At 44.2% G+C, this 24,886-nt stretch overlaps 1 protein-coding gene across 2 annotated transcripts in view; it reads right to left on the bottom strand.

Annotated features, from left to right (window-relative positions):
• PLCB1 (phospholipase C beta 1) overlaps positions 1-24,886 on the bottom strand; it is an 895,755-nt gene that overhangs the window by 395,639 nt on the left and 475,230 nt on the right. For both annotated transcript variants that reach the window (XM_040429862.1, XM_040429863.1), the window contains exon 5: positions 11,388-11,467. In XM_040429862.1, the coding sequence (XP_040285796.1) occupies positions 11,388-11,467 (80 nt within the window). The remainder of the gene's footprint in view (positions 1-11,387; positions 11,468-24,886) is intronic.

Raw genomic sequence — 24,886 nt, 5'->3', positions numbered from 1 at the left:
TCAGTGATGTTTCCATCTATTATTGACCTTTTTCTATGAACCAGACACCCTACCCTCTTCAGAGCAGGGGGTGCCTGGTTTAATGCTCTGGTTCTCCCATTGAGCACCCGAGCATCCCAAAGTGTTCTACTCGAGCACCTGAGCACATTGGTGCTCAATCAACACTAATCACGAGGCCTGGATGATTTGAGGGAGGAAACACGCCACATGTTGGCATTATCGTTAGGAGAGAGAATCTTACTGGCAATGTGGCAACCTAACATAGTGGTGTGGGGGTTTATAAGTTCTGAGTGGAGTCTCAATTGGATAGCCTTATATGTTGTGACATCCGGGAGCCCAAAACCTCCCCGATGTTTGGGCAATACTAATGTAGTGTATGCTAAACAGGGTTTGGTATGCTTCCAAAAAAAGGTGGAAAAAAGCCTACGGACCGACAAAAGGTATGAGACCGACAGGTATATTGGAAGGTACTGCATTAAGTAAAGCAGTTTGGGGAGAATATACGTTTTCAATAGATTCTTCCTGCCCATTCAATTCATGAAAAGGACATTTAAGTCTTTCAGTTGTTGCTTAATATTAGACAGGAGTGTGGGATAATTTACTTGGTAAAGCATATTAGGGTCTTTGAGGATATTTACTCCTAAATAGTTAATATGGGAGTTATCCCATTGGAAGAGGTAATCCCTTGATAAATCGAATATGACCTTGTCGGGGACATTGATTCCCATGGCCGTACATTTAGAAAGGTTTATCTTGAAATGAGACAGTTGGCCAAATTCAGTAAGGTAAGGGTATATTCAAATCCAGCCGGCACTCCACCACGGCGTTTACGCTGCAAGGAGCGAACCCCACATAAAATATTTAAAGAAATCCCGGCAGCCGTGTCTTGCTTCCAAGTGTATTCCTTTATTTTATTGTCATAATTCATCCAATATGACGTGTTTCGGCACAAAGCCTTTATCAATCAGAATACATAATCAAGACAAGCACATACTTATATAACAAAATCAATTGAAACACAAGTGACGTCAGACACCCAGCTACAGGCGGTATCCGGATCAGCACGAATCAACATCAAGGTTTCAGTTTATACAAAACATAAACAGGTAAGTAAAGGATACTATGCTATCCATTGAGAAGATCAGAGGGACGATGAAGTCTATGAAAAATATATATAATAACAGATCAGTGATCTGGAATATCAACAAAATACTCCCTACAAAAGTGCAATCTCATAATCACGATTTAAACCTCTGGGATGCATCGTGTTCAAGGTGTGAATACAATATGCCTCTCTGTGTAACAACAGCTTCTTATATCTCCCTCTCTTCTTGGTCTCTTTATTTGGTCAAGCACCTGAAATCTCAGCTGTGAGACTGTATGTCTACATTAATCAAAATGATAGGGCAGCGGTAGCAGTATGTTTTTTGTTCTTATAGTGGATTTATTTTCCCCTATTCTATCTCTTACAGCTTGTATTGATTCCCCTATGTACGCCAGACCACAGGGACATTTTTTCATATAGATAACATTTGTGGATTCACACGTATAAAACCCCTTCACCTTAAAGGCTTGTCCCGTGTGGGGATGGTGAAATTCTGAACATTTATAATGTGAGAGCATTGGAAACAATGGAGGCACGGAAAGGTGCCTTTTCTCACTGTTCCAAATGTGCTTTGTCTCATTGTTTCCCTCGGGCTATGTAGATATGCATGTATCAATTTATCCCTAAAACTAGGGTTCTTTTTTATTGCAGATCAAGGGGAGGTTTCTAAATTCTTCCACACTATGATATGCCTTGGTTAATATATGCCAACGTTTCTTAATCATTATGTGATAAAAAGAAAAAGAAAACAAAACGAGCGGCACTCACCGTTGATAGGCAGGTTACTTTATTCCATGGCAGGAGGGGGGTGCAAGGGTTGCAGATACAGCAGCAAATAAGCAACAGCCGTTTCGCGCGTGTATGCGCTTCTTCTGGCTTTCCAACACTGAAGAGGTCACGGCACCTACTTATAGTGCACAGGAAGCCGCATCATCACAGTAATATGCTTAATTACTAAGTAATCAACACCTGGCCTCTCAAGAGGGAGGGCAGGGATTACAGTCAGGCGGGACCTCTTCAATGATGTAAGGTGCATATGTGAACATACATAAACCAATAAGAACAAATCAAAATACGAAAATACAATAAGCAAGAGTGGTTCATTACAAAAATACGCTCATATCTATTTTTTCATTTAGTCCCAGCGGACCCAATGCATCCGTGCGTAGGATCCATATAGTTTCTCTTCTCAGAAGCTCCCTTTCTCTGTCACCACCTCTTTCAGTGCGGTTAACTACTTCAAGGCCAGCAAAAGTCAGCACATTGGGATTTCCACTATGTGCCTTATTCACATGATCTATTAACCGCGGAACACCCTTTCCTGTTTTTAAGGAGTTTAGGTGTTCGCGGAATCTTTCAAATAAGCAGCGGATAGTTTTTCCGATGTAGAAGCGTCCGCATCTACATAAAATTATATAAACCACAAATTTGCTGCGGCAGGTAATAAGTGGAAAAACCCTATGTTCTATCCCTGCAAAAGAGATCACTTGTAGTTGGGAATTGAAGCTGCAGAAGGAACAGTTTCTGCAACTCCTATTCCCTTTTGGTCTCTGTTCAGACAGCCATGTGAGACGTTTTTTCCTGAAATGGCTAGTTACCACTTGATCGCGTATAGTATGGCATCTTCTAAACGCTATCACTGGTTTCATATCTTTCAATTGTTTTAGGGAATCGTCCCTCACTAGGATACTCCAATTTTTCTTTATGACCTGTTTTATCTTATCGGCCATAGGACTGAATTTAAAGGAAAAGGCGAAGGGTGGGGGCCCCACTGTGAGGCACCACTCCTCGGCAGTCGCATCCTGACAATTTTAGGTTTGGTGTAGTGCCACTGGTTATCTGCTCTACATTTTACATGAGTTTCTTAATCATTACATCAAAACCTGAATTATATGGATGAAATTTATGTATAAATGTTATTCTTTGTTGTTTCCCTTTTGTAATGGGGGGAGATTGTAAATCTGATTTTGCCTCATCCAGAATTGATCTGGGGTATCCCCTCTCAACAAACCTGTCGGTCATCTCTTCTAACCTGTGGTCCTGTTGCCCTGGGTCAGATACTAAATGATACCCCAGATCAATATTGATGTTGATTTATGCTGATCCGGATACCGCCTGTAGCTGGGCGTCTGACGTCACTTGTGTTTCAATTGAATTGGTTATAGAAGTATGTGCTTGTCTTGATTATGTATTCTGATTGATAAAGGCTTTATGCCAAAACGTGTCATATTGGATGAATTATGACAATAAAATAAAGGAATACACTTGGAAGCAAGTAAGGTAAGGGTGGCTGGGAACGCCTCTATGGGGTCAGACAAGAACATAAGCATGTCATCTGCAAAGGCAGCTACAGTGTGGGTCACTGGCCCTACCACTAGGCTTTGTATGTTGGAGGTCCTGTCTGATGGCCTGTATAAGCGTCTCCATGCAGAGAATAAAAAGAGAGAGTGATAATGGGCATCCTTGCCGCGTTCCATTCGAAATTGGGAAGAAAGGGGAGAGCACCCCATTCACTCTGACTCTTGCATGAGGAGAGGAGTACAGAGACAAAACTGCCGATGTGAACTGAGAGGGAAAACCAAATCTTTGAAGAGTGGCTTCCAAAAATCTCCAGTCCACCCTGTCAAATGCTTTCTCAGCATCAGTACTAAGGAATGTAAGTTGGGTGTTGGTAGTTATAGCAAATTCCAGTGCCCGCTGAACTCTAAAGGTGCTGTCTCTGCACTCTCTACCTCCCACAAAGCCCGACTGTTCGGGGAAGATCAAGTTCTGGAGGAAGGGGGCAATCCTATGGGCCAAGACATTTGTCCATAACTTTACATCAGTGTTTAAAAGAGAAATGGGCCTGTAACTTGAAGGGATTTCCGGGTCTTTGCCGGGTTTGGGAAGGACCGCAATATGAGCCTCAAGTGCTTATCTAGAAGGGAGAGACCCAGAAAGCAGTGCGTTGAAGTAAGACACCAATTGAGGTCCCAAAACCGGCAAAAACTTTTTGTAATAGGAGGTTGTTTTGAGGACCTTCTGGATCTCTGCCAAAGTAATAGGGGCTATCAATGTGTCACAATCCTCATTGGACAGTGTGGTTAAGTTGAGGGTAGATACAAACTGTCTCATACGGTCTAATCTAGTGACGAGGGTGTCAGGTGTTTCCTGTGGGCTAAGATTGTAAAGTGATTGGTAATAAGAGGTAAAAGCATTTGCCATTTCCGATATAGAGCTCAGAGTCTTTCCATCCGGAGCTCTCATCTGTCTAATATGAAATTGTTCAGTAATTGTTCTTTAATAAGTGCTGTCATAATCTTGTTGCCCTTATCTCCATGTGCATAATGTTTTTTTTTTTACTTTGAGATAAGCTCGAGCTGCCCTTGTATTTAATAGTGCTTTAAGCTCCACCCTTAGCGCCATCAAAGCCTTGTGATCATTTACAGCCAGAGATCTCTTGTAAGTGTGTTCTAAGACCACTATTTGCGACAATGTTAGGTGTGCCATACGCTGTTTTTTAACATGGGATCCTAATGCTATGAGCTCTTTGCGGATAACAGCCTTATGGGCTTCCGAGACAGAGGCGGGCAAGGACTCCGATGGTGTATTGATTGCAAAGTAGTCTTGGAGCTTTTTAGATAAAGAACTAATGTGGGAAGATGTATCTAACAATGTAGGATTTAGCCGCCATGTCCATTCCCTCCCAGGCACTTCAGGAATACTCAGAGAAAGAAACCAGTGCATGATCGGATATGATGATGCAGTGGATATCTGCACTATTGACTTGGGGTAGGTATCTATCAGGTATAAAAAAGTAATCAAGCCTTTGGTAAGACCTATGGTGGTTAGAATAAAATGTGTAATCCTTCCTGTCTGCATGCATAGATCTCCAGACATCGCTCAGGCAGAGTTCTCGCAGTTTCCCATGAATACCTCTAAGCGCCTTATATTAGATGGCAGATTTCTGAATGAAGTAATCCAAGAGAGGATTAAGGACAATGTTGAGGCCGCCCCAATAACTAGCAAGACTGAAGCAAACACGGAGGTAGTATGAAGTATCTCCTGCAACCAATGAACCAGTGGCGTTGCGAGGGGGGTGCGGGCCGCACCGGGTGACACCAGTCTGATGGGGTGAGTCACTCGCCAGACCCAGTGGCAGATTATAATAGGGGCGTTCGGGTCGGTAGCCCCGGGCCCGACATTCCTGGGGGGCCCAACGCCAACCCAAACGCCTACATACTGCAGCGGGGCACGTGAGCGAATAGTTCCCTGCCCCGCCGCTGATTACTTCCATAGGCTTCAGGCCTAGTAGGTCTAAGGCCTATGCGGTAGTGAAATCCCGGCGCAGGCATGCGTGATGACGTCATTGCGCGACTGTGCCGGGAGGGACGCAGGACAATGAAGAATGCGCGCCTGCCTCACCATGCCGGACACAGGTAAGTATTAGCTTTTAATTGTTTTTTTATTTTTATTTTCTGTGTGTGCCAAATTTGGGGGGGGGGCAGAGGAGGACATGGGGCAGTGTGGTAGCAAATCAGTTCAGGGGGAGGGCAGATTATTAAATGGGGCAAATCACTTAATGTGGGGCAGTGTGGGGGCAGATTATTACTTGGGGGAAAATTACTTCATGGGGGCAGTGTGGGGGCAAATCACTTCAGGGGGTGCAGTGTGGGGGCAAATTCTTCATGGTGGGCAGTGTGGGGGCAAATTCTTCATGGTGGGCAGTGTGGGGCCAAATTACTTAAGGGGGTGCAGTGTGGGGGCAAATTACTTCATGGGGCAGTGTGGGGGTAAATTACTTCAGGGGGTGCAGTGTGGGGGCAAATTACTTCATGGGGGTGCAGTGTGGCGGCAAATTACTTCATGGGGCAGTGTGGGTGCAAATTACTTCAGGGGGTGCAGTGTGGGGGCAAAATAGTTCATGGGGGCAGTGTGGGGGCAAATTATTTCATGGGAGTGCAGTGTGGGGGCAAATTACTTCATGGGGCAGTGCAGGGGAAATTACTGTATGGGGCAGTGTGGGGGAAATTACTGTATGGGGCAGTGTGGGGGAAATTACTATATGGGGCAGTGTGGTGGAAATTATTATCTGGGGCAGTGTGGGGGAAATTACTATATGGGGCGGTGTGGGGGAAATTACTATATGGGGCGGTGTGGGGGAAATTACTATATGGGGCAGTGTGGGGGAAATTATTATATGGGGCAGTGTGGGGGAAATTACTATATGGGGACAGTGTGGGGAAAATTAGTATTAGGGGACATTATTTTTGGGGACACTATACAGGCATTATTACCTGGAGCACAATATAGGGTGTTATTATTTCTGGGGGCACTCTAGGGGACATTATAACTGCTGTAGACCCCAGTACCTTTGGGGTAATTTATTAAACAGGTGTAAATTAGAACTGGTTAAGTAGCCCATAGCAACCAATCAGATTCCACTTTTCATTTTTGACAGCCTCTTTGGAAAATGAAAGGTGGAATCTGATTGGTTGCTGTGGGCACCTAAGCCAGTTCTACTTTACACCAGTTTGATAAATGACCCCAATTATGAAAAATCTAACGTGTCTGTGTAACAAACTCTGCAGAGACGAGATGCGGCTGAAAGAATTTGTCATGGTGGTCTGGGTCAAACGAAGGAGAAGAGGAAAGAGAAGGTCTACATGACAGGAGATGTCACTGGAAGAAGTAAGAGGTATGTGGTGCTGTATACTCCTATATGTAGAGCGGGCTAAGATTTTAATTTGTAGATGTCACCTGCAGTCCTATGTAACAGCCCAGATAACAGTGCTAACTTTCTGTGTGCAGATAATGTAGATGTTCCCTGCAGTCCTATGTAACACCCCACATAATACAATAATTCACTGTGTTATGTGGGGTGCTACATAGGACTGCAGGTAAAATCTATGACATCTGTACACAGAGAGTTAGGAGATTGGTGGGGGTCTGACTCCTGGCACCCCCAACAATCAGCTGTTTAAGGAGACTGCAATGTTCCAGTGAGTGCTGCAGCATCTTTGCTCCTTACCAAGCACAGCGCTGTCCATTTGATAGCACTGCGCTTGGTATTGCAGCTCAGCCACAATCACTCAGATGGGATTGAGCTGCACCTAGACCACATGAACGATTAATATGATGTCATATGGCCTAAGAAGAGACTGTGACACTCACGAAGCACCGTAGCCTCTTCATACAGAAAAAATGAAACTAAAATGGAGGGAAGGGCCCGTATGGGGTAGACAGCCCCAGCCCTCACATGCACTTAATTCGCCGCCCCTGGCCGGACCCAACACCACTAGCACCCCACCCCACCCTCCGGTAAGCGATTTATCCAAACCCCTTTCCCGTTACCGCTTGGGTCAGTCGGCAGGCTCAGTGAAGGACATGAAGGGACATCAGTGGCGCCGTGGCGGCGGGGTGGAGCTTGATGGTCGTCCCCTACGTGACTTGTTCGCACAGGTCAGAACACGATGACCACACGAAGAAGCGGTCACCAGAAGAAATTGAACAGCATTTGGTGTCTCGGTCAGCCAGCCAGCAAAAGTGTGGTGCACCTGACCTAGGTGAGCTGCTGCCAGGGGAGAAAGGGGGTGCTGGAGCTCTAAGCTTTGGGGGAGGGGAGCTTAGGGGGGTGACACCATTTTCTACAGCACTGGGTGACACCAGCCCTAGCAACGCCACTGCAATGAACCGTCCCTCTATTGGGGGTGTACAGATTGCACAGTGTGACCTCAACATTTCCGAAATAGATATGTCCCCTCAGGATCCGCCACCTCAGATAGTATGGAGAAAGGAACATTTCTATGAATCCCAATACTGACCCCTCTTAACGAAGAGCAGTCATAGCAGGAATGGTACCAAGACTGATAAAAAGAGTGTGACAGTTTCGGTATATGCCCACACCTGAAGTGCGTTTCCTGGAGCATAACAACATCTGCCTCTGTTTTTTTTTCAATATTTGAAAAATGAGGCTACTTTTAACTGGGTTATTGCAGCCGTGTACATTAAAGGAAGCTAAATTGATTTTCAAGGCAGCCATCTTTGAGGTATGAAAATTTCAAGAGATGGATTTTCTATATGCTCCAGGACCATGACCCAACACTGAAACAGTGAAACAAATTCAAAGAAAACATACAAGGAAAGTACAATTAGAATAGCAGCATAACAGGAAGCTCCATAAGGATCTAAAAGGAGGGAGGTAGACACAAACTTCTGTGTAACCTGATGTGCCCAAGCCACCATTAGGTAAGCCTGATGGGCCAAGAAAAAGGGCAAAGGAAACTATCCCATTAAGTAACACATAGTATAGTTTAATAGGTGTAGGCAACATCTTCCTTCTCTGAGTCAGAGCGGACAAGAGAAGGGAATAGGTGACAATATTACCCCACATAAAAAGATCAACTTTAAGATGTCCTTAAATGAGAGATATATTCTTATGGAGTCCCAGCAATTAGCTGTTAGAGTCCTTGTGAGAGGCGGGATCAGTAATAGAGGTAGCTCCTCATCCTGGGGCAAAGGCATCCATGAAGAAACTTAGAACAGTGACAGGTTCAGGGCATCCCACAGCTGTTGCAAATTCTCTGGAGTGCAGACAGTAATGCGTCAATTGCCAGAGGTGATAAGGAGGCCAAAGGGGAAGAATCACTGGTAAGGGATCTTTGACGTGCGCAATTGATCCATGAGAGGTTTCAGGGTCCTTCTTTTCTGAAGCGTCGAGGAGGCAAGATCTTAAAAACACTTGTATTTTGGCACCTTCCAGTAATACTTCACCTAGCTCTCTAGATTTATGTAAAATGGCCTCAGTGTCATGGAAGCTAAGTAATCCGCATATTATGTCCCTGGGGTTTTCTGAAGGGGACGGCTTGGGGAGCAGCGCCCTATGTACCCTTTCCACAATTATGGTCTCCGCCCGGTCTGGGACCAGTAAGGTGTTAAACAAGGCCTTCATGATGGCAAATAAGTCCTCTTTTTCTGCAGCTTCAGCTAGACCACGTATTCTAATGTTTCTCCTACGACTTCTATTCTCCTGATCCTCCAGCGACATCAGGAAATTGTTTATGGCGTTGCGGTGAATCCCCAGGATGCTGATAACTGTGGAGTTAAAAGTAATCAGCGTTTCTTTCGTCTGTTCCAGGGCCTCTACCCTATCGCCTATGTGGCAGATGTCTGCCTTGATGACCGAAAGGTCGGTAGCAATAGGGGCTAGTGTTCTTTGAAGGGCCAGGTCTAGGTAATCTCAGGTGAGGGCTGAAGACTCACTCGCCCCTTGTAGCATGGAGTTAGCCTCTGTATCTACATCAGAGTCCTCGCTGGGCCCTTCTGCGCAGGATCTATTTCCGGGCGCCTTGGCGCCATCTTAGAGGCGCGTGGAGCACACTGGGCCGGAGACTTATGAAGGTATTTCTCCATGTCGGAGCAAGATTTCGGAGCTATATGTGAGCCAGATGTCTCTCTGGGGCAATCCTTCGGCTGGATCTTCACCATGCCAGTGGGATAGTGCGCAAGAACAGGCTTAATAGTAGCTTGGTAGCGGGAGCGCTTCTTTCAAGCGGCCGCCATCGAGCAAGGTCAGGCTCCACCCCCATGGGAGTCCTTCTTTAATGAGAGCAATAAGCAGCATGATTGCCCAGTATCTTAATTGGGATGGTATCGAGAGAGATAGCTGTTGGTCAAACAGTTCGTCCGATAGCTATTGAATGTGTATGGCTGCCCTTATATTTGGCTCATTCAATAATTTTCTTAAATGAGGCACAATGTGTATGATATGAACAATAGTGGTAAAGGCAGTTCTCACCTCTTCCTCTGCTAGACGAGAAAGGATGCCGCACCAGGTTGCAGTTGAACAAATATTGGGAGAAAAATCCAGCTCCACGTCTAAGCAGGAAATACTTTTTATTGATGCGGTTAAAATCTTCATACAGGATAGTTTCGTCAACGCGTTTCAGACCATATGACAATTTTGGTCCTTCCTCATGATATGAGGACACTGTTCAGAGAGGTGTACTGTTTTCCCTCCTTGTAAATCTCCCATTTGATGATGGACCACAGGTTCTGAATGGGGTTCAGATCAGGTGAACAAGGAGGCCATGTCATTAGATTTTCTTCTTTTATACCCTTTCTTGCCAGCCACGCTGTGGAGTACTTGGACACGTGTGATGGAGCATTGTCCTGCATGAAAATCATGTTTTTCTTGAAGGATGCAGACTTCTTCCTGTACCACTGCTTGAAGAAGGTGTCTTCCAGAAACTGGCAGTAGGACTGGGAGTTGAGCTTGAGCCCCACAAGCTCATCTTTGATGATACCAGCCCAAACCAGTACTCCACCTCCACCTTGCTGGCGTCTGAGTCGGACTGGAGCTCTCTGCCCTTTACCAACCCAGCCACGGGCCCATCCATCTGGCCCATCAAGACTCACTCTCATTTCATCAGTCCATAAAACCTTAGAAAAATCAGTCTTGAGATATTTCTTGGCCCAGTCTTGACGTTTCAGCTTGTGTGTCTTGTTCAGTGGTGGTCGTCTTTCAGCCTTTCTTACCTTGGCCATGTCTCTGAGTATTGCACACCTTGTGCTTTTGGGCACTCCAGTGATGTTGCAGCTCTGAAATATGGCCAAACTGGTGGCAAGTGGCATCTTGGCAGCTGCACGCTTGACTTTTCTCAGTTCATGGGCAGTTATTTTGCGCCTTGGTTTTTCCACACGCTTCTTGCGACCCTGTTGACTATTTTGAATGAAACGCTTGATTGTTCGATGATCACGCTTCAGAAGCTTTGCAATTTTAAGAGTGCTGCATCCCTCTGCAAGATATCTCACTATTTTTGACTTTTCTGAGCCTGTCAAGTCCTTCTTTTGACCCATTTTGCCAAAGGAAAGGAAGTTGCCTAATAATTATGCACACCTAATATAGGGTGTTGATGTCATTAGACCACACCCCTTCTCATTACAGAGATGCACATCACCTAATATGCTTAATTGGTAGTAGGCTTTCGAGCCTATACAGCTTGGAGTAAGACAACATGCAGAAAGAGGATGATGTGGTCAAAATACTAATTTGCCTAATAATTCTGCACGCAGTGTACATCCAACTCTTTAAAAAAGCTAACTTTTTCAGACTACATTGCCGTCTCCCTGCCTCTGTGAAATTTCTCATACTCTTAGATACTTCCAGGAGGAAAAGTGATGTTTATAAAAGTGACATCTTATTTAAGGATAAACAATAGAGTTTAAAATGTCTTACATAAGAACAAGGAAATTAGCTCGGAAAGTAGCAGCACTGTTTGCAATAAATATTGAAGCTACTTACGCTTTTTCCAGAAATGCATCCCGGGACATGTTCTGTGCCAACAAATTTGTTGCCAGACTGAAAATCTCATCTGTCCATTCCTAAGTAGAAATAAAATAAACATGCTTTAGCTAAAGTACAAAAGCCATAAGATGTTTAGTTTGATCTGTTCTAGTAGGAAACCAAATATTTTTTATGTTGCATAGGAAGAAGAAAACGATGATGTAAACATAATGTCGGGATGTCCCTCTTACCTGTGAGACAACACAAATATCCATGAGAAAGAACCTGTCTTAAAGGGGTTGTCTAGTATGTGTGGTAAAGCTCATACTCACCTGCCCCCCGCCCCCATTCCATTCTAGCTCCTTGCCTTTCTTCACTGGACTTCCAGTCCCTATGTCAACTTTCATACGGACAAGATCATGTGTGCCGCTGTGGCCAATGACTGGTCTCAGCATTGACTTGTCCCCAAGTGGCACATAACCCACCAGGGACATACAGTTTGAGGACAGGTCACCACTGTGGCTAGTCATTAATTGCAGTGGTACATGCGACTCGGGATTTAAAGAAGTTGACAAGAAGTTCAGTGAGGAAAGCCCAGGAGCCGTGAAGCCCGAATGAAGCAAAAAATAAAATAAAATGTCACCTGTCCATGGCCTTGTTGCACCAGCACTGCTGCCCCATTCCTGTCTGCTTCGGGTCCATGCAGTACCAGGAAGCGGCTTTGGCCCATGATTGCTACAGGCAATTACAGGTTGCAGTGGTTACATCTAATGGAATGATACGTCAAGGCAGTGAGTGACTTAAAAAAAAAAAATGGGGCACAGGTAAGGATCATTGGGGTTGTCGAATGACAGTGAGGCTAATCTATGTGCGGATTCGCAGCAGTTCAAACTGTAGAGGTCTGAGAGCCAGCTCCAATTTCTGGTGCAAACATTATGGGTCAGATAGAACACATTTTAAAGGTCAATTGCAAAATACTCTGACTGAGATTCAATCAAATAAACCCATTGATAAACTTCCTCGATGTAATACCATAATGTTCAGAGGGAACAATACATTGTCCGGACCCCCACCCTGTCCTTAAAGGGGTTGTACCACTTCAGCAAATGGCATTTATTATGTAGAGAAAGTTAATACAAGGCACTCACTAATGTATTGTGATTGTCCATATCGCTTAATTTGCTGGCTGGATTCATTTTTCCATCACATTATACACTGCTGGTATCCAGTGGTTGTGACCAACCTGCTAGAGTGACACAAGGGTGCTGCGCACCCTTTCGGGCCGGCGGACTTGGAGGGTGGGCAAAGGAAGAGGCTGGGGAGGAGTAAAGTGAAAAGAAGGCAGGGCAGCCTGGGCACCTACACACTGAACGCCGCCCCACGGCACTTGCGAGTGCTCATTTGCATATGGATTAAACAGCGTTTTTCCTGCTTCTGCAAGTCTAAAGAAAATAACAAAAGTAGCTGTGCTTCAGAGCCATTATAAGGTCATATAGTGGTGACAGACTCCCTTTATGGAGGAATTTCTTCCTGCTAAAAAGTGAATCTTATCGTCCAAAAGGCTAACAGTCTGCTGTATTTGTAAATATTCTATATCATTTTAAAAAAAATAAAAAACAAAACAGGCGGATGGTTTTCTGGATTTTTGAAGTCACTCCATGTATTCTTCCTCCTCTCCTGGATCTATAACTTCCTCTTTGGACTTTTAGAATAACAGCTTCTCTAGACCTTCTCAGTCAGACCATTCACTGTGTTCAGAGGAGTTGAACGACTCTATTATTGCATGACTTGTTACACTAAGTGCAATACTCTTCTGTCGACATCTTTATCTAGGCCTATCAAGAGAACAATAGAACTGTCATACTGTTATCCCAATTCTACGCCTACTATCATAATCAGAAATACCCTTCAGATAACATCTTCCCCGCACAGCAGCAGTAAACTGATATCTATATCGGGGGTTTATGATTTCTGTTGACTGCTACAGAAGGATAATATTTTGTATTTAATTTTCAATGGCATAGTAAAGCTGAAATTAAAAAGAAAACCTCCCAAAAATTCTAAAATAAATTGTTCTCTATAAATATTGTTTAAATAAAAAGAATAAGCCCTTTCTGTGTCACTTTAAATTAGAGGGTTATTCCAGCAAGAACAAATTGTCTCCTATCCACTGTATACAGAGTAACTGTTAAATAGGTAGGAGTCTGACTGCTGAGACCCCCACCGATCACAACAATGAAGGTCCTGTGTCCCACATATGAATGAAGAGCATCTGCATGGCTACGCTATTCAAACTCTATGGGACTGTCTGAGCTAGCAAAGTACGTGCTCAGTTATTTCTGGCAGGAGGAATAGGGTACATGCTCAACGTGTGCTCCATTCATATGGGAGACACAGGACCCTCATTCTTGCGATTGTTGGGTGGTTCAGCAGTCGGATTCCCACCAATCTAACAGTTGTACCCTCTCTAGTGGATAGGGGACAACTTGTTTTTACTGGAATACCCCTTTAATGTAAGACGTTCATCCCATCAAACATAAATAGGAAATGTCATCACTTTGTAATCAGTTGGAATCCAATTGCTGGCTGCCCATGGACCTGGAGGGCTGCAGTTCTGAAAGTTTTCAATGCCTAGGGGGCAGCCCTGGCATCTCTGCCATTCAGCAAGCTGCATCTGTATGTAATTATAAACTGTAGTAAAACATTCTTTACAATGTGAGCTGGGAAATCTGGAGACGTAATGCACTGGAACAGTTTCAGATTTGGGACTGAGCAGGATCTACCCTTTTTTTTTTTACTCTGGAAGTAATTGCATGTGATACATTGTTGATAAGCTAATTTAGTGCCGCCGTCATGCACCGCACTGTTGTGTACACAAGCTAATCTCAAATGAAAGGGAAAGGATTTATTATACCAAAGTGTAGCTCCCATTTCCAACAGGAATATTTTTCACCCTCTTTATTAGACGTTCCATCTTCCAGCTTGAAAATGCAATTCCAAAAAAAAAAGAGTCGTTTTAATAATGAGAAAGCCACAAATGATGTCTCTGTTTTCTTCTAACTGGTTGAGTAATTCGAATTTATGTCCTCCTCAATACCGACTCTCGTAAAGACTGCAGACAGCCAGAGCCCTAATAACAAGAGCCGTGAGAAGACCGTCAGGTACAGCAGAACAGAAGCCGGTCTGTTATGCAGGAAGACATTAATCATCACAAAAAAAATAAAAATAAGAGCATGAGAGTTTCAATTTTCATATACGGGTAATTTAGAAACTAAATAGCGAACGTTTACCATAACAAATATGAGAAATTCTCAATGTAAACAGGGATAATGAATTGAATAATCAGCTGAAAACTTGGCACAGTGACTGAGTCTTCGTAAATGATTGTTGGCATACAGGGAAGTTATTTAACAGCCCTTTTCAGAGAAGTTAATCTTGTGTTATCGAGCTTAAAATATACATTTAAAGGGGTGTTCTGAGATTTTTTTAGTTGATGGCCTATGCCAGGGATCAGCAACCTCCGGCACTGCAGCTGTTCTAAAACTACAACTCCTAGAATCCTCCTTTCACTTCTCTGGGAGTTACAAATGCAGACGAGTAAGTGTGCATGCTGGGAGTTGTAGTTTCAGAGCAGCTGGAGTGCCGAAGTTTGCTGATCCCTGACCTGTCCTCTATCCCCCATACATCACCTGGGATCCCCGCCGATAAGCTGTTTGAGAACGCACCGGAACGCTCTGTCTGCTCACCAAGCACAGCGCTGTACATCATATAACGGCTGTGCTTGGTATAGCAGCTCATCCCCATTCACTTCAATAGGGCTCAACTGCACCTAGGCCATGTGGCTGATGAACGTGACCTCACATGGCCTAGGCAAAGCTGTGAGAAGGCTGTGGCGCTACTTTAAGCACCGGTGCCTCCTGGTGGCCACCAGACAATTTAGGTAGGGTGGGCAGGGACTGGTGGTCCGCTCCTCCTCCCCTACCTTTGTTATGGGTTACCGCTGGCCCCTGTTTAACGGAAGCAGGTCTAGGGTTAATAAGGGGTTAATTCTAGGATCCGGATCAGGGGGGGAGGAGGCGGGGGTCTAGCAGGATATATAAGGCCCTGTCCCGCCTCTTCTCTCCCTCTTTAAGCGGAAGCGCTGTGTCCCTCCCTCCCTCCCTTGAAGTTGGCAGTTATGTTTATACTTTTCAATTTTCGGGGCTTCATATGTGGTTTCGGTTGGAATCTTTTATGTGGGCAAGGTACATGCCTGGTTGAATTTGTAAGTCACAGCTGGCGGCAGGTTAATACAACGGAGAGGTGCTGGAGGCAAATAAGCGAAAACTGCCCGATGGGAGACCAGCGGCTGGCAGATCGCACGGTTCTAGTGTTTATGGTTTTTGCCGTTTAAATAATTAGCTGAGGCCGAATACCACCCAACAACAATAAAGTGGTTAAAAGAAGAGCAGTGTCAGTGTCCTTATTTGAAGGGGTTTCTTGGTATTGGTAAGGGGCCAGAAGGAGAATGGAGTTCACCCCCCCCCCCTTTTCCTTGTTATACCGACAATCTCAGACAGCTGATCTGCGGGGGTCCCAGGTGTCAGACCCCGCCGATCAGATACTGGTGACCTATCCAATGGATAGGTAATCAGTTAAAAACCCCTTTAAAGGGACACTCAACTAAGAATCTAATAAGGAAAAGGAAGGAACCACAGGAAACAAGGCTCCATTCCTTCCTGCATGTCTCTACATTTGGCTAAAGAGTGGATACAAAATGTGGGGCTTAGCTAAAGCGGTTGTGCACGGCTTGCCTGGTCTTTATTGCAGACTGAACACTTGATTCCAGATCAGCATGGTGGCTCAGTGGTTAGCACTGGTGCCTTGCAGCGCTGGGGTGGAGTTTGTATGTTCTCCCCGTGTTCGCCTGAGTTTCCTCTGGGTTCTCCGGTTTTCTCCCACACTCCAAAGACATACTGATAGGGAACTTAGATTGTGAGCCCCACTGAGGACAGTGTGATGCTAATCTGTAGCAGAATATGTCAGCGGCTCAGCGCTATATAAGTGCGTAACATAAATAAATAAAAAAAGACCCTTTTACATAGGCTAAAGATGGGTGCAATTACTGGGGATAAGTGTTCGTACAAACACTAGTTCCCAAGAGGTGACCAAGTCTTTTATGCAGCACATCAGGCTTTGTAAACAGGAATCCTGGCAAAGAATGAATCTTTATTGGGACGAGCCCAAAATGATCATTATACATAAAATGAAACTATCACCTCTGCTCACAATTGTGCAACTATTAGGAATGTTTGGTAGGGGAGAATTTTTTTGAGAGAGGGTTGACTGAGGCATTTCAGTTTATAACAAACTTAAATACAGTATTATCAGATTCAAAAGATCTCATATGACCTTTATAACCTGAAACTGAAGGATACTGATTTGGTGATATTTACCTAACTCTGCATTGAAAAGGTTTTAGATGATGCTGTAGATTATCAACAGTTGAAGGCAGGCTCCAGTGGGGTACTAGGTGGGCATGGAGGGCGGTCTTCCCCAGGTGTCGGCTCTCAGGGGGGTGCCAGAAGCAATGAGCGCTTCCATCAATATAGATAGAATAGCTCATTGCTGGAGCGCAGGGAGCTGGGTCCTGTCATTTACCGCTCAGCTCCCAGCGCTCCTCCCCTCCTTCAGGCCGGCGGCGCTCTGAATGGTGAAGAAGGAAGACTTCTCCCTGCTCCACCATTCAGCCTGCAGACACAGATCGCGCTGCCAGCCTGTGTGGGCGGAGCCTGCAGCCCAGAAATCATCATAAGTTCCGCCCAAACAGTGCTGCAGAGTGAACTGTGCCTGCAGGGAAAAGATGTATGTGAGCTTCAGGAACGGGACAATGTGAGTAGTTACATTTTTTATTTATTTTTATTTTTAATACAGAGGGCTTTATTACTATGGAAGGTGCACAGAGGACTTTATTACTATGGAGGGGGTACAGAGGGCATTACTAATGTGAAGGGGGCACAATGGGCATTTCTACTATGGAGGGGAGAAAAGAGCCAGAGGGCATTACTACAATGAAGGGGGTACAGAGGGAATTATTACTGTGAAGGGAGCACAGTGGGCATTATTACTGTAAAGGGGGCACAGTGGGCATTATTACTGTGAAGGGGGCACAGTGGGCATTATTACTGTGAATGGGGCATAATGGGGATTTCTACTATGGAGGGGGCACAGAGGGCATTACTAGCACAGTGGGCATTACTACTATTAAGGGGGCACAATGGGCATTATTACTGTGAAGAGGCACACTGGCCTTATTACTATAAAGGGGGCACAGTGGGGATTATTACTGTGAAGGGGGCACAATGGGGATTATTACTGTGAAGGGTGCACAAAGAGGGCATTACAACTATGAAAGGGGCACAGAGATAGCATAATTACTATGAGGGGGTACAATGTGGGCATAACTACTGTGAGGGGGCACACATTTGTACAAAACTACTGTGAAGGTTGTACAATGAGTGCAATACTACTGTGAGGGGGATAATTTTTTTAAAGCATTGACGGGGGGTGACAGAGAAATGACCCGCCCTGGGTGCCAAACACCCTAGGCACGCCACTGGCAGGCTCGAGCTAAGAGGTAGCTAAGTAGATGACAATTTAGAGCACCATTAGAAATAGATATGCCAATAATTTGTAGTTGTTGATATAGTAAATCAGTGCATTGGGGAATAAATGGTGCCTGTAAATTGAATTTCACTGTGTGACAGTCACCCACTGATCCTGTGGCTTCCCTGTCTAAAGAAGTGGTAGATTGCAGAGAGCGTTGGGCAGGGGCATAGCTAAAGGATTATCTGCCCTGGTACAAGAGTTCAGCTTCGGCCCCCCCCCTTCTCTCAGTGCTTTATGGCCAGGGGCAGGGAAGCACATAGCCTTCGTGCTGTCTGAGGCAAAAATTTAAACAGCACCCACCCCTCCATGCCAAATTCTTGACCTAACCCCTTCCCTCCAGTCAGAGGTATAACTTGACCTGCATGCACTTTCTATAATAACAGTGTCTCCTTATGTGGCACAAGGGTCTTTGGGACCCCCTCAGGCTCCTGGGCCTGGTAGCAACTGCTACCTTCGCACCCCCTATAGCTACGCCCCTGGCCTTGGGTGGCAGTGTTGAAGAGAGATAGGTGAGGATTCCAGATGGATGAGAGCTGCAGGAGCCAGTCAGCCTTACGTTAAGAACTGTGAATGCGTGGAGGGGTGGCAGGATGTATAAAGGCACTAGGGATTGGTTGGAAAATGGAGGGGCAACAGTGCAATTAAATGAATTAATGGGAGTTATCATGCAAAACTTCAGGGGAGTATGCACATTCTTAAACCCTGGGGATCACGAGAGCTTGTCCGGCCCCAGTTAGAGGGAGTGTACTGATGCAAGAGTATGTACAGTATTCAAAACGCTCAAATATTATATAACCTGAAAGTCTTAAAACTGGCATATACTGAAATAAAAAAAGCTACAAAAATATTTTACATGGGCCCAAGAATTTGTGTAATTATTGGAAGGAACATTCCTAGGAACGTCCGCTCCTGATAATTCCCCTGTGTAAAATGTGCCACCAATCAGCTCATGAACGAGAAAACTTGTGATTGACTCTTTAATGAGGCACCAAAAACCATCATTGCTTGTCAGAAAGAGATCGCCCTGTGTAAACAGGGATCCACTGTCCGCAAATAATGAATCTGTATGGAGACGAATGATTGCAGGGGTGGTAGTTCGTCTCAATACAGAATGGTTCGTTCCCGATAATTACCTTGTCAGTCGGCCAGTGTAAAAGGGCCTATTCTCTACCACATTTATTATATAAGGCCATTACAGGAAAATGCAGGGGAATGTTAAAAAATCACATAGAAAATATCCAGCACTACCTACATCTACTATAAATTTACTGAGTCAAGTGCATCTTTTTTTCTGCAATTTCCCAGAGAAAAATCGCTGACTATAATTTCAAGTCATACTTATCCATTACTCTTACATTTCAAATCCTTAAGGGATGATCATAGGAGACAGTTCTGTCTATTCAACAACCTTACAGGAATTTGATGAGCAACTGGAATGTTACCTCCTAATGTCAGACATTGATCTTGATCATTTCTGATGGCACATGTCACAGTGGCAGACGTCGGGTTCAACAATGTGACATACTGATGTTTAGTGCTGTAGACTATCGAGCTGAACTCCACACTTCTTGAAATTTATTGATAATTAAACATTTATTACAATTAATTGTAATATAAACTTAGCTTATATTATAATAAACATAAACTTATATTTTCGTCTAAAAAATGATAGCGTTAAAATGTTATATGGAACGTTGTTATTATTATTATTCGACCCTATGCGCACTTTTGCAACTGTTTTTCACTATTGTTTTGATGCAGCTATAAAAATAATTAGCAACTTTGCAAACAGATTTCCTTAAAATATCCTGCTGTTTTATGTATACGTCTCCTATGCAGAACTATTTGTCTCCATGGTTACAGTCCACAAACAAACCCTGTGTGTAGTCTGATCCTGCTGTCATGTTGCACCATCTGCCTCCTCTTTCTACTATGTGTAGGATAACAGGAAGGCAGGGCAGAGGGAACGAAATGAAATAAGACAGCAGCATCGGAAAGAGGAATAAATACATAAAGATTTCCTTAACATATAGATTGAAATGATATGGAAGCTGTGGATGTAAAATGCTCCTGTCCTAAGGCAGTTCTAATGTAACAAGGGACATCTATAAGACACCCACGAAGGGTTACAATATTAACCATAATAACAGTGGTTGCTCACAAGACCACAGAACTGGACTTCACTTATAGTAGTTGCCTTTAACAAATTCAAACAGTGTCTCTTGGCGTTCAGATACCCCCAACACTTACAGTAGGGCTGAACTGCACAAAAAAATGAAATGGTCGTTAAAAAACCTATAAATGAAGCATATATCAGTACTGGCAGAAAACAAGACAAAGAGTCCCCAAAGAATGACCCAAATGCTGAGAGAAGATGAAGATGATCCATCAATGGAATGAATAGTGGATGTTCGGTATACAAGTAAATAGCAAAAGACAAATTACAAAACACAGCAAGGACAAGGAGTAGGACTACAGATTCTAGGACACACAGATAACTCACCAAACTAGAATAAGATACAAAGAATCTGGAAAGAAATTCACTTAGGAATTCACATATTCCCAGCAACCAAAACAGAGATAACCGTAGATCCATCAAGTCTCAGCAATAAGCAACTCCACCCTAATTAACCATGCCCAGCTAGGCGATAACCAAACCCAGGTTCAGAGGCATAGCAAGCACCCAAACAGAGTTGGTAACTAGGTGAATATGAAGAAACAGGGAAAGCCCTATAGCTTGTAGCGTTGGTTCCCTACATACAGCACCTTGCAATCACGCTCATTTCATTCCATGCATTTATAATATATTCTATATTGGCTCTCTGAACTGATATAGGGGATCATTTCTGGGGAAGAGGAGCACTGCTTCTTTCACTTAGGCCTCATGCACATGGCCGTTGTTTTGGTCCGCATCCGAGCCGCAGTTTTGGTGGCTCGGATGCGGACCCATTCACTTCAATGGGGCCGCAAAAGATGCGGACAGCACTCCGTGTGCTGTCCGCATGCGTTGCTCCGTTCCGTGGTCCGCAAAAAAATAAATAAAACCTGTCCTATTCTTGGAGGCGTTTTGCGGACAAGAATAGGCAGCTATATTAAAGGCTGTCCGTGCCGTTCCGGAACGCACACGGATGCCATCCGTGTTTTGTGGATCAGCGATTTGCGGACTGAAAAGCACACAACGGTCGTGTGCATGTAGCTTTAAGCCTCATTCACACATCAGTGATTGTGAGCCAAAACCAGGAGTGTAGGCTACGCAGACATAAGGTATAAGGGAAAGCTCTGCACCTGTTCAGAGGAGGCTCCAATCCTGGTTTTGGCTCACAATCACTGATGGAAATCACTGAACAAAACACTGACGTGTGAATGAGGCTTTATGGTGTAGCTATAGGGAATGTTAAAGTTTTAGCCCCTCCTGGACCTTCTATAATTTTGTATCAAAGTCCTGAAGCATCAAGTTGCTCCTCTATACAATGGATCACTATTATGGACTTAATCTTTGTTATGGGCAAAGTGAACGTGTTCACGAGGTAAGGATGAAGCATGCTTACTTGGAGGTGGGTTCCACCTAGATCTACCATAGAAGTCCCAGATACATATTTCAGTGCTGAATATTCAGAGTACAGTAGTAATTTAGCTGAACATGTTTGCTGTGCCACTGAGGCCAGTGACTGACTGCAAAGGTGACATGGGGTATATGACATGTCATTGCTGCAGACAGATTTCGGAGAGAAGGACCACACCGGCAAATTTATGTGCAATGGGGACAACCCCTTTAAAGAGGTTCTCCAGGAACTATGATTTTATTTTTATTTTTTTGCAAGTTTCCCAGCCTGCCTCTGTGAATAGAAGATTCGTTCTTACCTGCTCTCTGCTGCTCCCATCCTCTGCTCTGCCTCCCACATGTCTATATTCCGTTTCCCTTGCAAAAAAAATCATTATTCCTGGAGAACCCCTTTAAAGGGGTCCGCCTGCTTCTCATAAATAACATTAATAGAAACAATCACTTTATGTTCTCAGACTAGATGATATCCTGGACATATGTTGTACAATAACCAAGAGGAGACCTCTGGGAAAATGAACCAGGTTTCTACTTCCATATTTCAGCTTTATTATACTGTTTTCCCGGTTAACACCACAGCAATATACTGCATATAATGATCTGCACAAAATTGTGTACAATGTAAACATTGGAGCGAGCGTCTGCTCCGTTCTTCACAACCATGTACTGCAGATTCCCACAAGCCTGTTATTCCCTGACAGACCTAATTACTATAAATCTGCATGTCACCATGGGGAAAAAGCCATCAAGAAAGACATAAATGTCAGAAGAAGTCACTCAGGATTATAACTTAATTAATAAATCAGACATCATACCGTAAGACAAACAGTGGCTACCTCAAAGGTGTTCATACCCCAGGACATACATCATTATTTTTAAAAAACAATTTTGTCATAAATGTTATTATTCCTAATTTTTAAAAATTATCTTCATCTGTGAAATACAGCTAAATCAATCTAAGAGGACAACTCAATTTGCATTGAAAATAGGTCTTCTATGGGAATGGTCTTCTCAAAGAACATGGCCAGTACGAAAAATATATGGTGGAACTGAAAATCTGGAACCTGGTCTGGTTAAAGGAGTGGTCTAACTTTTTGGACATTTTTCAATCTATTGATAGCAGCATGCTCTACCTGTTGAAAAAAATCTTACTCACCTGCCCCTGCCACTCCACTCTAGGTCTCTGGCTCTCTTCATTAATCTTTCAGTCCTCATCCTGCAAACTTCTGGACGGATCTGGTCACGTGCCAATGCGGTGACATGTCCCCAAGTGGCACGTCACTGCTGGGCCATGTGCCGCTAGGGGACAAGTCATCTCTGAGACCAGTCATTGGCTGCAGTGCCACACATGACCCTGTCCGTCCATATATTGACAGAAGGGGAACCAGAAGACCGCTGATGGGAGCCAAGGACATAGGGAGCCTGAATAGAGCAGCAGAGAGCAGATGGGTATGAGTTCTACCGCAGGTAGGGCATGTAGGGTGTGCAATGGCAGGTGTATGGTGTAGGAGTCAGTAAACAGGCCAGATTTAACTAAATAAATTTCTCTTTTTACTGTAGGGCAAAATGGAGGTTGTAGTACTTCCAACTGTCTCAGAACACAGTTCCAACAATGTACAGGCAAATCTTCCCCAGATGGTTTTGTATGAGTATAGGCCAGGATTAGATTCAATGTGCTCCTTCACTCTTTCTCTGCAGAATTTGAGGCTGACTATAGTACTTTTGGTAAGATAGCTGTAATACAACACTTATAAGAGTACAGATTCAGGGAAAAGACTGACCAGGTTGTGTCTACGTGTGGATGGTGTCTTAGCAGTATTCCACTAACACCAGTAATGTCTAAGCCGTTACAGATTCTGGAATTTCCTTTCTCTCTCTCTCCAAGAGTATTTCAGTGTAAAGATGGTTCTTTCTTGGTAGATCATACAGAGATTATTAGTCTCTGTAGCTGGAGGCCTAGTGCTGAGGAATGAAGCACATGGAATGTTCCCTCTCTCTCCTACCCTGTGTAGCTCCCCAGACCTGGAGGTACTACAAATTGTATACTGTTGTGCATTATATATTTTATTGTTTGCTTCTCGACACAGTTACCAGCAAGGAATGGCTGGCAACGATTGGCAAGGAACAAGGCTAACCACCCTGTTTCTCTCCTCTTGGTAGGAGTGGGTGGGACCTGCTGCCTGCTAAGAGGGGGAGTTCCTGTCCAGAGACAGAGGAGATTAGGAAGCACACTGCCTGAGTTCCTGCTCCTGTTACAAATTGTCCAGAAAGCACTACTCCAATTGTCCTCAAATAAAGGCTTGAGGTTCCGCACAGCAGCGTGACCTGCTACCTACAGCATTGAAGACACTGCTGTGAGGTATGGGATTACAGCCAAGCCACCCATCACCAAACAACCACTAGGCCAGTATTAGTGATCAGCCGCATAGGCAATATTCGAATTTGCGATATTTCACGAATTTTTGGCCGAATATTCGCCATAAATTAGCAAATTCGAGAATTCGTGATCTCCAGTCATTGTTCACTTGATTGCAAAAATTGGCAATGTAATAAATTCGCAATAAATTCGAGATTAGAACATTCAACACTATTCGCGATTGCAAATATATAGCACTATATTCTAAATATTCGCGAATTCTCAAAGTGGCAATATTCGCAATTAAAATTTGCGATTCGAATATTCGCGCTCAACACTAGCCAGTATCACCTAAGTGTGGAATTGCCACCAACCAACCTGCCTCCATATCCCTACTGGTGCAAGAGAAGATTTGCACTTGAAGCCTGCTGCTACTGTGTGTATTAAAAGTTCTATGTTGCACTTAGGTCCCTTGCAGACGAGCGTTGGTCACGCTGCGAGTCCGCAGCGCAGCTTCCGTCCTGAACTCCCAGCGCTGCAGGGGGTCACATAGCATTATATTGATTTATGATGCTATGTAACCCTTAGGCTGGTTTCACACGGGCGTTGCGGGAAAAGGTGCGGGTGCATTGCGAGAACATGCGCGATTTCAGCGCGAGTGCAAAACATTGTAATGCGTTTTGCACGCGCGTGAGAAAAATCGTCATGTTTGGTGCCCAGACCCAAACCCGGACTTCTTCACAGAAGTTCGGGTTTGGGTTAGGTATTCTGTAGATTGTATTATTTTCCCTTATAACACGGTTATAAGGGAAAATAATAGCATTCTGAATACAGAATGTATAGTACAATAGGGCTGGAGGGGTTAAAAAAAAATAATTCTAATTTAACTCACCTTAATCCACTTGATCGCGCAGCCGGCATCTCTTCTGTCTTCTTCTTTGCTGTGCACAGGAA

Source organism: Bufo bufo, chromosome 4, assembly GCF_905171765.1.
Source record: "Bufo bufo chromosome 4, aBufBuf1.1, whole genome shotgun sequence".
Lineage (NCBI taxonomy): Eukaryota > Metazoa > Chordata > Amphibia > Anura > Bufonidae > Bufo > Bufo bufo.
Note: the sequence above shows the minus strand (reverse complement) of the source record. Positions and strands in the feature narration are given on the sequence as shown.